A 13,718-nucleotide genomic window follows, 5' to 3' on the forward strand; every position below is an offset into this window, starting at 1 on the left:
AGACCAATCTCAAATATGTATATATATAAATCATCATCCTTGTAGTATATGTATACATACATATATATATAAGTTATCCCTGTTTGTTCAATCTTAAATCAATTTTGCTAATGCTTCTTTCTTAGATTACAAACATGACACATATAAAACATATTGTCAAAGACTGACTATAGAGATGATAAATCCAATGAAAAAAAAAATAGCAGTCTGTTCTAGTATTCACATTAAATCAAACAATCAAACCAGTAATAATAATAAGGTAAAACAAAACACTATCTTTGAAGCATCTCTCTATCTATTTATCATTGTTGCATTCTCATCCTGCTAGTTTCTGCAGCCCTCACTTGATGAAAATATGGGTGAGCCTGGTTGGTTAGATTCCACCATTATTATTATTAGTGGATCGATCAATCACATAATATCATTCACATATCACATCAATTATTTTACATACCATTGCTTCTTTTGCTGTTAGCCTATCTTGATGATCATAACGCAAAAGCTTGTCTAAGAAATCAATGGCTTCAGGTGAAACAAGATGTTGGTTCTCTGCATTAACAAATCTAGACCAGGCCTTCCTGCTATGCCTGCAACCGAATAAAATACCATTACAAGTGTGTGTGTGATTAGGGTGGAATCAAAAGAAACCCCATTAATCTTTCATTACCTTCCAACAAGAGCATCAAGCTGAGGATCAAGTTCTAGATGATACTTGTTCAAATATGTCTTCAATTCATCCGTACCTAACACCTGCCAACAACACACATAATCACCATCAAAACTAAATAACATCCACTAAACTAATTTTCAGTGTTTGATCTCTCATAACACAGCTCACTGTATGCAAAAGTGGCTGGCTCCTTTTACAAACAAACCTAGAATAGATGAGCCCTGTTAATAACTTTTGTTTAATTCGAACTATATAGATCTCTATCATCATATTCTATGCAATTAACAAAATAGAAGAGCATGCCTGAATCTCACATAATCTACATTTGATACCAGAAGTAAGCTAAATTTGATTATACTGAAATTAACATGATATGAAGGAAGATTGGAACTCTATGACTTAGGGAGGACATTATATAAAACGGATGACATGACAAAAATGAATACCACATGCAATCTTTCCAAAAGTGGATAAAACTTCAAAAATTATACTAGGATACAATTAGCAACTACGAAAATTAAAAACAGAAGCAGAAAAAGTTTTACTCGTTAACAGTATTCTCATTTCTCAACAACTTTTTGGTCAACTAGCATTTATAAACACTGAAGAGAACAACCTCCTGTACATAACCTATTGGACTGTAAAAACCAGGAGTAAGGCCCTACTATATAGAAAGAAAAAAAAAATACCAATTCAATTAGGAGAGCCAAATAAATAACCTGTAATATCTGTTAGGATGAACCTAAAAGGAAAAAAAAAACAGAAACAAGCACACAAAAGCTCCAATAAGACAATAGTTTGTTTGCCTGTAGAAGCAATAAATATGAGAAGGGGCAATCAAAATTGAAAACCTAGAAGTACTTAGACAGGATATAGCATAGAAAAACTAAATGGAGTTGAGTGATCTATATATTCGATCCCACATAATTGAGAAAAAAATTTATTTGAGTGGATAATTTGCTAAGCAAGCTGATTTGGCCAAGACTTTTCTTGGTAGAAGGAAAAAACATCATGCTTAGAAGCAAAAATGTGAGAAACCTAAATAAGGATACTTCCAAGAAAACCAAATATAACTCGGGCCTTGAAGCTCTACCAACATTAATGAAGTAGCTACTTCTGGAACTTAGAAAGTATAGCTCACCCAAATTCCTGGTATGGGCTTAATTAATTCATGTGGAATACTCCTTTCATGAAAAACTTTTGGTGCAGCAAAAAAATGAACAATTGTGAAACATGAGTATGGTTCCCTCAATGTATTCAGCAGTTTTGGGTTTGAGTTAGTTTAAATGACAAAATGGGTGTCAAGTTAAGAAATTGTTTACTCACTGCACATAGGGCAGCTAAGAAGTTATAGAAAGGAAGTGCCAAGCCCAAATATGTAAATATGTTGACAAAGATTTCCAAAAGAGTAAATATTAGATAATGAACATTAACCTAAAAAGGTATATAAAAATAGGTGCAGTACCTTGGCAATCTTAACAAGCTGATCACGGTTATCATGACCATAGAAAAATGGTTCTTTGCGGAAGATCTGCAGAGTAAGAAAAATAATTGTCCATGATGGATATTGTCATTAATAATTGTAGCTAAAATACAGAACACTGTACAATCCCTCACCATTCCTGCAAACATACAGCCCAGACTCCACATGTCCAAAGAATAGTCATAATCTTGCAAATCCACAAGAAGTTCAGGACCCTTGAAATACCTGAATGATACAAGATCTTAGAGATGAACATGAATAACTGCTACATAAAAAGTTGATATTTTCGTAACAACCCTGTAAAACAATATACATGTGATTGACTGCAATGTACTATTTCAATACTTTGTAAGCATAAGGAATAAACGTTTCTTAATAAATGAATTCCAAATTTAACATTCTTTTATATTGAGGCATACATCTGACAGTAAAGGATTCCATTCAAGAAGTACAGATGTCAGAGAAGTTCAACTCAAGGCTAAGATGAGATAACTATTGACTGATCAAACATGCAATCTTTAAACTAGAAAACTAAAGAAAGTTACAATAACATATTGGCCATGTGTCAGTAACCTGGCAAAAGGTGGGTTGCAAACATTACCACAAGGACAACTGTAACTCATCCTTTGATTTAGAGCCAAAATAGAAAACCTGAGTATTTAGGCAGTCATGGAAAGCCTTAGCTAATAGGCTCCCCAACTTTATTTGCTTTGAGAAAGTTGCTATAATTAAAACTTAAATTCAGTTTCTACAGTAGATAATATGATGGTTGACTGGAGCATCTAGTCTTTCACTAAAAGGCCCTTGAAGTAAAATAATTTTAAATGTAAGCTTGCAATCTAAAGTAGTTTAAAATATGTATGAACTTGTCTTTACAATTAAAATAATTAAGAATCCAATATTCAGTCATAGGTAATTATGTGCACAGATAGAAGAATTGTGGATAGTTCCAAGTATGCAATGGGGAACATTTAGTAGGTTTTGGGTATTACGATCTGCAAATCCCTCTCAAGCATCTCCTCATTAAAAGAGAAAGGACATGATATTTATTTGATCATGTGAGTTAATAGATTCCGTAGCTTATATGCATGATAAAACAGACGAACCACATGAAACACTATACTCTATGAATAACTGCCTTGGAGCGACTCCAACGATATACTCTTTTCCTGGATGGTAGAATTTAACAACCATATAAAAACAATTTTTTTACATTTCTATGGATAGTTAACTACCTTGAAGCGACTCGGACATTGTACTCTTTTCCTGGATGGTAGAACTCAGCAAGTCCCCAATCAATCAAGCGAAGTTTTCTTAGCTCGTGGTCAATCATAACATTATGAGGCTTGACATCCCTGTGCATTATGCCTTGAGAATGGCAATAATCTAAAGCCTGCAGTTTTCACAACAATTAAGCAGAAACAATGTCTTGATATCAGCAGATAGACAAATGCTTTTGATCTTTTCTGTCACTAAATAAGGTACTTAAATTTCAATATTCAAAGCATAAAATTTTAGGAACATGAACTAGTAAGCCCCATAACATAAAGACAAAAATAATGGTAGGCATTACAAACTAAATTGCATGCTACTTGAATACAGTGAGTGTTCCTGGTTGACAAATACAATTTGGTCTAATAGTTCAGTTGAGGAAGAAAGAGTAAACAAAAAAACAAATGTTTGTTCTCCACACATTTGGTGATCATTTGAAAAAGTTGCACATTAGAGTTTAAAGGTTAAACATACCTTGAGGAGCTCATAGATGTAGTAACGTATATCGTAGTCTGTCAGTGTTGGGTATAGAACTTTGAAGTCTGTACTGTTGACATATTCAAAAATTAAGCTTGGAGTCTTTGAGTGTTGATCTCTTACAATGTCAAAAAGCTTCACTATATTTGGGCCTCCACAAAGATTCTGAAGTATTTGTATTTCTCGTTTTATCTGCACAAGACATTTATAAGAAAAGAATACAAAGGGATGTAAGTAAACGGACTAAGTCTGGACATCTCACACATGCAGAACCATAATACATGTAATATTGGCTTCTTTCTAAGATTCTATAACTTCTGTGAACATGCATGATTGTTCATTGAATGTATAAACAGCTACATCATCCGCAGGTAATCAGAATATATGCAAATGCAACTTTCTCAAATTCACTAACAAGCAAAGTATGAAAGCAGATGACGGCATATCAAAAATACTAAACCGGACAATCAACTTACTACTAATTACCAACTGAAGTAGATTGTAAGATCGCTGACTTACCTTCTTCTTTTTCACAGGCTTAAGGATCTTGATGACACATTTTTCATTATTTGTGACATTTATGCCTTCAAAAACTTCACTGTACTTTCCTCTTCCAACCTTTCTAACAACCTCATAATCATCTTGATCCCTGTATTTTAAAACATGGAGAGGAAGTTTGATATCAATTGCAATAAAAACTGTTGAATAGATGCAAACATGCTTCCCCATTTACATAAATTGATCCCTCTTTCACAAATTGATTAATTCAGAAACAAAGAAACCACAAGGGAAACAACTCAGAAGAACCAATGGTTGGTTTGATTCATCCCCTTAAATGAATATATCCCAGTTCAAAAAAACACATATTGATACTTTATAACCTCAATAAAACAATAGAGAATCCATGTTCTTAGACCTTAAAGTTCCTCCAATCCCCACCTAGGGCATTTAACATAAAAATGATCATTTTAACTACTTCCGTCCGTAAGCATCACAAAACAAACACAAGACAGATACTTTCTTTACAACCCTGAAAAAAATTGTCGAGATAACTCACTCCCTACCACCCATATGAAATCAAAATCGATAGAGAGAAAGGGATAATCGCTGTTACCCCCACTGCACGATGAGAGACTCGTACTCCCAGTACTCCCGGGGACGGTGAACGTTTACATCGGCATATACCCGAGCCCTTGACATCCTTCTCTACAGCTCGAAGTCGTTCGTTAGCGCGAAGAAGATGAACCCTTAAAACTCAGGGAAGAAACAATAATATATATTATTTTGATCGGTAGGATGGCTGACGATCTGAAGATTCTTTCTTTGGTACTTGGAATGGTAACTTCTCTTCTCTTCTCGCACTTCTGCAGGTGTATAAATATGGGGCCTGGGATTCGGCCCGAAACACTATCGGCTTACTGGTCAAAGCCGAACTCCTCTCTCACTAAGATTCTTCGATATTTGGATTTTTAGTTTTTTTTAAGGATTTTTAGTGCATTCGTGATGATTTAGAAAAGTGTTTTTTATGATAAAAAATGTTAAAAGTATTAATATATAAAAATAAAATAAAAAATATTTTAATTAATAAATTTAAAAAATTGAGAGTAAAATAATATTTGATTATTTAAATAATTAAAATTCAACCAACATTTATTTAAAATTTAACATTACTTTATCTGTAACTACAAAATGATTTTATTTTTTTATATTCAGTAAAAACATTTTTTATAAAAAAACTTTATAAAACTGAAAAAATCACTTTCTCACATCTTGCCATTATATATTTTCATTAAAATTATTATAATATCAATATCACAATTATTAACTAAACTCTAAACTCATTCAAAATGTTTCTATTTCAATCAATTTGAAATTGGAGTTCTAATGAAATTTACAGGTGTTGTAATTTTCAAATAATCCGAATTTCAAAGAATATAAAGCCAAACTATGTGAATTAAATGTGTGATATTTGATTTCTTAATCGCGACTTTTACTAATTGAGCTACATAATGATTTACTTTTCATGACCTGCTAATAAGATAATAAAAATCACAAACTTACATAAAAACAAATAGTACAGTGATTCTCCTTAAAGTTCACCAATTTGTAACGATCTAGATCTAAAGACAGGAAGATCCTCCAAAAGACTAGATTACTCTGTTGCAGGATCGGAACCAGCCTTGTCATATAACCGATACATGAGGGTAGATTTTGCCATCTGGGGCTCTCTTTCAAGTACAGCGATTACGTCCTTAATTGAGATAGTGCGCACCACTTTCTGCTGCGGAACAAAAACAGAGCTCCGACCAAATTTTCTACCCAGTCCTATTCATTCATTCGTTCATTAGACTATGAAACAGATTAGAAAATGTAATAATATTTTTAAAGAGCAGGCTTACCAGATGTGGAGGTAGTAGCTGACTGGCCCCTATTTTCTCCGTCTTGACTATCTCTACTAGTTTTACCAGAAGATGATGGTGTATTGCTGCTCAACTCTTTAGTTGGCTGTGAACCGGAGGCTACATCACTTACTCCTTCGCGTTTCTGTCTAGCCTGCTCAGCCATTAGTTGCCACTTTGATAACATGTCGTCTCCACCTGCTGCAGCACGTGCAGCCACATTTGCTGCTGTTGTTCTCATTTTATCGTCTTCCTCTTTGTTAACCTGATTTCGATAAGAATATCACTATGATCTTTTTTGCTAAGAAAACTTGTTCTTGTCAATGCTGATACTAAATTTTAAGGTGCAGTTTAATCCAGTGTTGGAATAATCTGAATTTTAAGTGATTGATTTCTTTTTTGAAAAATATCAACTTTTTATATAAAAGAAGAAAGAACCCAAGATGCATTTGATAACACGAGCAAGAAAGCAAAAAAAGAAAAGAAAACATCAGATAAAGCTAGTTTCCTATCAAATCGAAATAATCTCATCTCGTGCAAACCTAAGCAAACACTTAGTTGTGTTAAAAAAACATTAAAAATATATACCTTGATTGATTTCCCGCGTCCATCATCCTTGTCTTTGTCGCCATCAGTTCCAGCACCTCCTTCTGTCTGTATAAAATAATAACAATAAAGAAGAAAAGGAATTCAGAGACATCTTTGCTAAAAGAAGATTTACAAAGCGAAATAATAAACAAGAAACTGACATCATTTTGCTTTTGAAGCTTTTCTGCTTCAGCCTGTTTCTTCTCCCATTCTTCCCTAGCTTTCTTATTCATTGACATGATCTGTTGCCGAACATCAGAAGTTACAACAGTGCGATGCCTCGACTTCTCAACATCGACCCGCTGAATATGTTTTGATAAACCATAAGTCACTTGAAACAAGTTCCTCTCTTGAAAAATAGAAAGACAACCAAGACCTTTTACCTGCTTAGACAGTCTGATCAGATTACTTATCAGGCCACGCATTTTTTCCTCTACACACTGACCATATCACCATGTTAGATAAGGGTGAGCAAAAATGGCGACATAAAAAAGGGGATAAAGTCTCACCAACGACAAACATCGCTCAACATCATTGCTTATACCCTTAACACCACATTTTACAGCTGCCATGAAGAGGGAAAACCAATTATAGAACTGTTTGCTACAAACCAAATACATTGGAATATAAAAGTCCAATAAAAGTTATTAACCAATATCTGCCAACTTCTTCTGGAGAGGAATTTTCTGCAAAATGAGTTTTTCTTCCTCTTCTTGCACAACTCTTCGAGATGCTTCTGAAGCTCGACTGTCTTCCTTAGGTCCAGAAAATAATTGTTCTTCCTCTTCCTAATTGAAATGGAAGTACAAGACAATGGACTATAAGATTCTAGTTGGTTCCTGGGTTGTATAAAGTATCATATATTTTTTGTCATACCCGAAGATTCACTCCACTGACAGCAGTCACATCATTGAGTTGTTCAATGCTTTGATCCAAGAAGCCACCTGATACTTTTTGCTTCTTACTGAGAGTGAAACACATTAAACCATGACAAAGAAATCATCAAAATGAATGGGAAAAGAGAAAATTAAATGGCCTTCAAAATCTAGTCACCTTGATAAAGGCGGTGATGATACGAGTGATTCAAGTGGTTTCTTTTGCCCTACAATTGGCTTCTTCAATGGAGTCTTAGAAATTCCTCCAGGCCCACTTGAAGGTGGCATCCTGGAACTTAGCTGATAACACAAAACAGCAACATATTAATATTTAGGTCATGACCTGAAACAACAGATTTTAAAATTATTCAATAGCTTGTAGTCTATCTATACAGCTATACTAACAGCTTACCTTCCTAACAGACTAACAATTACTTACAGATCATAACTAATAAACTAACGGATTAACATTACGAACTTTCAGTTATTATGCTAACAAAACAGACACCTAATTCATATCCCAATTGATTACCTATACTAACAGCTTACCTTCCTAACAGACTTAACAATTATTATCAGATCATTACTAACAAACTAACAGAAAGAATACAAACTTTAGCATCAAATAAAGATAAACGAAGAAGTGGAAAGGCTGAAGACTAGACTGGTTCCTAAACAATCCTATCAAACAAACATATGGCGTTGAGTATCAAGAGACATTTGTTCTAGCTGCTAAACTCAATACTATACAGGTTCTACTGTCGATTGCAGCAAACTGTTATTAATCATGACACCAACCTAAATGAGAGCTGAAAAAATGTGTATATATGGAAGTACCGCTCAAGTAGGACATGCTGGGCCAAAAAACAAGTTTGTATGTTGTAGAAAGCACTCTATGGTAAGCAGTCTCCAAGTGCATGTTTTGGCAAATTTGCTACTTTTATGATCAAATGTGAGTGCAGGAATAGTCAAACCAACCACATTATTTTTTAAACATTCAACTCAAAAAGAGAATTTAGGGAAAAAAACATAAATTAGCTCAAAATTTGAGATTTAAGACCCTGGCAAGATGCTACATCAAACGAAGACACAAGTGTGACTCAAAGAAAATATACTATGGACTTGTTGAATGAAATATGAATGTTAGGATGCAAACTAGTAAACACCCCATATGGACCCAAATAAGAAATTGGGGGCAGAGCAATACATTTCTTCAGTGGACAAGGGAAGAGATATCAAAGACTGGTATGTAATCAATTTCTCTCACATACATGTAGTGAGTTCAAAAAGTCAATTCATGAATAATTCTATTGTAGAACACATAGAGACAGTATAAAATCATAAGGCATCTGAAATTAACACCAGTAAAGAGATTACTACTTAGGAGAACAATGAAGCAAAGAGGACAAACATTTACAGCAACATACTAGGCAGAAGATCATTTTTTGGTTATTTTTGTTTGTGTAGAGAAATTTAGTTGCGTGTAAGAGCAAGAATTTGTTGTTTCACGGAGCAATGTTGAATCAGAACTAAGATCATTCACATTGAGAATTTGTGAAGGAATTTGAAACTGAGAGATACTAAACTAATCAATGAGCTACCTAAGTGTGTAATTGGTATGGCTAAGAATTCGGCCCATCGTCACCGACAAAGCATGTGAAGATAGACAAGCACTTCATTTTGCAAAAGAGCGAAAGAAGAAGGGTTAAACTCTCTTACATATCTACTAAAGGACAACACTCCCACATGTATTCATGTTGAGATAGTGCTTTCTTTCTTTTGTGATACTCAGCATGATGGGTATCATTTTTCTTACTTCTCATTGTAAGTGTCATTGGGCTTTTTATTTATTTAACTAAGGCAATGACTTTCCCCAAGAAGAAAAGGACAAAATGTTGACATCTTCATTAAACAATTACCAATATCTAAATTTGATAACTGAATTGCAATTTGGACATGTATATTTTGTACAACCCGAAGTATAAAATTATCTTATTATAATTGTCTAGTAAAACTAATTCTAGTTGATATATTTATCTGGGATGTTCCTATAAATTATAGGAGTTAAGCTATATCCTTAGACTTGATAACTAGTTGTATACATAAGGCTACTCTATGTACTCTTTTTTAATTCTATTTCGAAATAAAGAAGTCTTATTTATTCTCTCTCAGCTTCTGCATGATGTACTGTATTTTGATTATTTGAACCCCAAAATGTTAAATGATACTGATGTACATAGAAAATAGAATAGATACAAAGTAACTTAAAATTGCTGTAATTGTATTATAAATCCAGAAAGATAGAGAAATTACGAAAGATAAATCCAGAATGGAGATGAGAAAACAGAACCCAGTCTTCAAGACTAAACTAATTTCTTCTAACTTGTGTCTATTTATAATACTCATTCCGAGTGTGAGCTAATCTATCAGTGGGCTTTTAATATTGAAATTCTATAAGTGGGCTAACTAAGTGAGTCTAAGTCTAGTTACTAATTAAAATAAAGACAATAAGCAGATAATAAAGGACGACTGAACTATTTGGAATTAAGATTGAGTCACGTGTCCTCGGCGTGAGTCGGTCAAGGTTCATCAGTTGCGACCTTTCTCTTTGTCTTCATGTGTAATATTTGAAAACCATAACACGTACTTGATACTAAAGAGAATCTTCATGAGTATACTACAAAGATAGAATAAAACTGTAAATTTTGAAAGATGAAGGACTGTAGCAACTAAAGTAATATATGCCTTAAAAAGTAGGTGAACACTTAGCTATTACTTATAAATACCTAACAGTTTAACATAAAAAACAACTAATACTTTAATTCTTATCATATGCTTATGTTCCACTGGCCACAGACCAGGACCTCAGCCAGTGAAAAAAGAAAATAGTATTGTAAGTGAATGAAACAAGATTACAGGCTACTAACCTCCAGTTGAGATGGTGGCTTAGAGGGCATTATACCCATAGAAGTTGGGAAACCACCCTTTGAGGATTGCATCTCAAACAATTCGTCCTTTGACGTTCCCGAAACTGCATCACCATGTTCTACATGTGGAGGAGGAAAAGAAGATAACCCTTGTGAGTTAGACAATTGAGACTTTTGTTGTTCATTCATCTGATCAACTGGCTCTTGTTTAACAAAATTCATTGGTGGTTGTGGAGAGACGCTTTTCTGTTGCAAGCTTGAATTATTTGTCAGTGGAGAAAAAGTTCCACCCTGAACTCTTTTTGTATCACTAAGAGGAATTTGTCTCTCAAATTTGGGCATATTCATTGTACTCATGGACTGAGATGCACCCCCTAATTGAGGCGTACCAATGTTTTGGTGAACTGGATTTTGCCTCATTGGCGGATCATGAGACTGTTGTTTGAGAGAAGCTGGTGTTGCATTAGCGTTTGCGCCAGAAAATGAATGATAGTTATTAACTGAACTTCCATACATAGGAAAAGTCTGTTGCGAAAAGTGTAAATGTTGTTGCTGTTGCTTGCCAAATCCCTGCATTGGGTTCACAGGGCGCTCTCTTTCTTGATTTAAATTACTCAAACTGGATGTGGACATCTGGCTCACTGGCATGCCATGGGTGTCTGCTTGACGATCCATTTCTTGGGATTTCTGTATATTGCTATCTGGAATTTCCTTGCATTGATCAGTCTTATGATATACAATTATGAGGAAATAAAAGGGCACTAATACCTTTTTGATGAAGTTGAGCAAATGACTGGGGAACAGTTCCCTGGTTAGAACCCATGGAAGTCATATTTGCATTTTGCGATTGTGATGAAAAGGGGTTTGGGGAAGTCTGTGAGTTTCGAGCAGCCTGTATCCACAAAATTTATTAATAATATAGATGAAGATGGAGACTTTTTTAATGAATTGTGAGTCTCCTCCACTTACTTGTGTTTGCAACTTAAGCACAGCCATCCTGAGCATTTGGTCCCCTATAATAGCTCTCATATGCCGGACAAATCCATCCTTGGTAATTTCATTTTTCTAGAAGAATACATGCAGTAACCATTTAAGATAGAGTGGATAAATAGATAATGCCAATAAAAAGAAACAAGCATGAGGAAGGAATGTGAGAGATCCACTGACCCTTAATTTAAGATAAAGAGTTTGAAGCTGCATAGCTCTATCTTTGTCTAATTGAGGTAATATAACTGGCAGCAATAACCCAAATGGAACCTGTTTGCTACGATTATTTGGATTTGTTGCCTGCTCTGTTGGTATAGCCGGTTGATTGTGCATCTTCTGTAGATTTGTCAACTGTGGATCAACCTGTGGTTTAGGGCCTCTCTCTGGTTCTCTTATATGCATAGAATTCCTATCCAAGTTTGATACACCCATCTTGTGAGAAAATGGAAGAGCACTTTGTGGGAGTTGTAATTGGTAAGAGTCTTGTGGTTGCTGCTGCATAGAGCTGTGACTAAGCTCATGTGCTGCAATTGTTTGTTGTTGTTGTTGTTGTTGTTGTTGATTATCCATGACAGGTTCTTGTTGATGCAGCTCCATTTTGGGTGGAAGCTGTTCCATCGAAAAGAATTTATTCGAACCTGGATGACTTTGATTATTGACAGGATCTCCCTGGCTAGAAGATTGCCACTGTGGAATTAGCTGATTGTTACCTTGAGACATGGCTGTTTTAAAGTCAGCATGTTAAGCATATCAAACCATTGAAGAGATTTATTCAAAAGTACATAGAAGTAAATATAGATGATATATAAGAATAAAAAAACATGCATAACTCAGAAAATCATAAGTTCTGCATCTTTATTCCAATACCCTCTGAAAAATATTCCATCATAAAAGAGCACGTTCAGAGTTCTTTAGCCGTGAGGCACAATTTCAATAAGAACAATCAACGTTTCTAACTATATACTATCAGATTGGTTCTAGTATAGTTTTGATCTTCTATTCTCAATTGAATAACATCAATGCAAAGAAAGAGAGTGTCAAGAAAGTCTATTATAGCCAAAACCCATGTTTTAACTTTCTTTGTGTTAATCTAAACAACCACTTCACTACTGAATCCTTAGGTCTCGAGAGTGTTCAATTCTTTTACCTTCAAAGTTCAAACAATCTACTTATTGCGTTCTTTCCAAACAAACAAACTATTGAGATCAAGTTTAAACCCTTTTTTGCATAAGAACTTGGGAAACTCATGATCCTGGACATTAAAAACTTTTTCACTGTAGCTGGCATAACCCATATCACTTTGATTTTCTAAAAAATTTAGCTCTAATTGATTTCACTCTTTGAAAAAATGAAAACCATCCCTGAATAAGATTTTGATAATGAATCTCTATCTTAGACATGCCAAAATTTCTTGCTGAATGAATTAATCCATAAAGGAAGAACGTAACCCCATAAGTGATTTCACTTTTCCCAAGAACATAAATAAAGAAGTTGTTAATCCCGTAATTACCACCGTCTGAATCAGATGGCTGAGAGGCAGACGTGTCCCCTTCTATATCCCTGTTCAGAGCAGCAGTGAACGCATCCACCTCCGCGCCCGAATGCATTGTCTCGTCCTAGGTCAATAAAAAAAACCCAACTTTTATTATCCAAATAAAGCACGAGAGTTTGTGAATGGAGATGGGAGAAATAGACAGAGAGTGAACCTCGTCTTCTTCAAGGAGCTTCATAATTGAAGGATCCATTGTTGTGTATCAAAAGTTGGAGAAGATAGGTCAGGAATCAAGATACTGATCGATTGAGATTGCGGCCTTAGAAGATAATCTGGTAGTCGTTAACAATCGATCCAGATACAGGAAGGAACAAAAACACGCAAAGTTCCTCGATTCAACGAACAAACTAAAGGGTTCTTCGTCTTTGATTTTATAAGGTAGCCTGGGACGATAGAAGGAATAAAGATTGTTTTTTTTTTGTCACCCTCAATCTATCATCTATTTCACATTTTACCCTGAACTTTGTTATTTTAAATTATAATTATAA

The 13,718-nt window shown here is 34.6% G+C and overlaps 2 protein-coding genes across 2 annotated transcripts; both read right to left on the reverse strand.

Moving 5' to 3' along the window:
- Positions 1 to 7: 7 nt before the first annotated feature.
- Positions 8 to 5,262, reverse strand: LOC124945737 (casein kinase II subunit alpha-2-like). Its single transcript, XM_047486226.1, has 9 exons — positions 5,017 to 5,262; positions 4,422 to 4,551; positions 3,900 to 4,094; positions 3,389 to 3,546; positions 2,288 to 2,378; positions 2,136 to 2,201; positions 668 to 750; positions 455 to 587; positions 8 to 365 (listed from the first exon to the last, which is right to left on the reverse strand). Exons 1-9 carry the CDS (start codon positions 5,100 to 5,102, stop codon positions 303 to 305), a joined length of 1,005 nt encoding a protein of 334 aa, XP_047342182.1. The 5' UTR covers positions 5,103 to 5,262; the 3' UTR covers positions 8 to 302.
- A 590-nt stretch (positions 5,263 to 5,852) lies between these two features.
- On the reverse strand, positions 5,853 to 13,599 carry LOC124944616 (transcription initiation factor TFIID subunit 4b). Its single transcript, XM_047484916.1, has 15 exons — positions 13,385 to 13,599; positions 13,189 to 13,294; positions 11,859 to 12,400; positions 11,661 to 11,756; positions 11,460 to 11,583; positions 10,692 to 11,392; positions 7,943 to 8,064; positions 7,766 to 7,853; positions 7,542 to 7,677; positions 7,399 to 7,454; positions 7,273 to 7,329; positions 7,051 to 7,191; positions 6,890 to 6,955; positions 6,302 to 6,566; positions 5,853 to 6,227 (listed from the first exon to the last, which is right to left on the reverse strand). The coding sequence occupies exons 1-15, from the start codon at positions 13,421 to 13,423 to the stop codon at positions 6,055 to 6,057; spliced, it is 2,712 nt and encodes a 903-aa protein (XP_047340872.1). The 5' UTR covers positions 13,424 to 13,599; the 3' UTR covers positions 5,853 to 6,054.
- Positions 13,600 to 13,718: the final 119 nt, after the last annotated feature.

Source organism: Impatiens glandulifera, chromosome 7 (genome assembly GCF_907164915.1).
Source record: "Impatiens glandulifera chromosome 7, dImpGla2.1, whole genome shotgun sequence".
NCBI classification, from domain to species: Eukaryota; Viridiplantae; Streptophyta; class Magnoliopsida; order Ericales; family Balsaminaceae; genus Impatiens; species Impatiens glandulifera.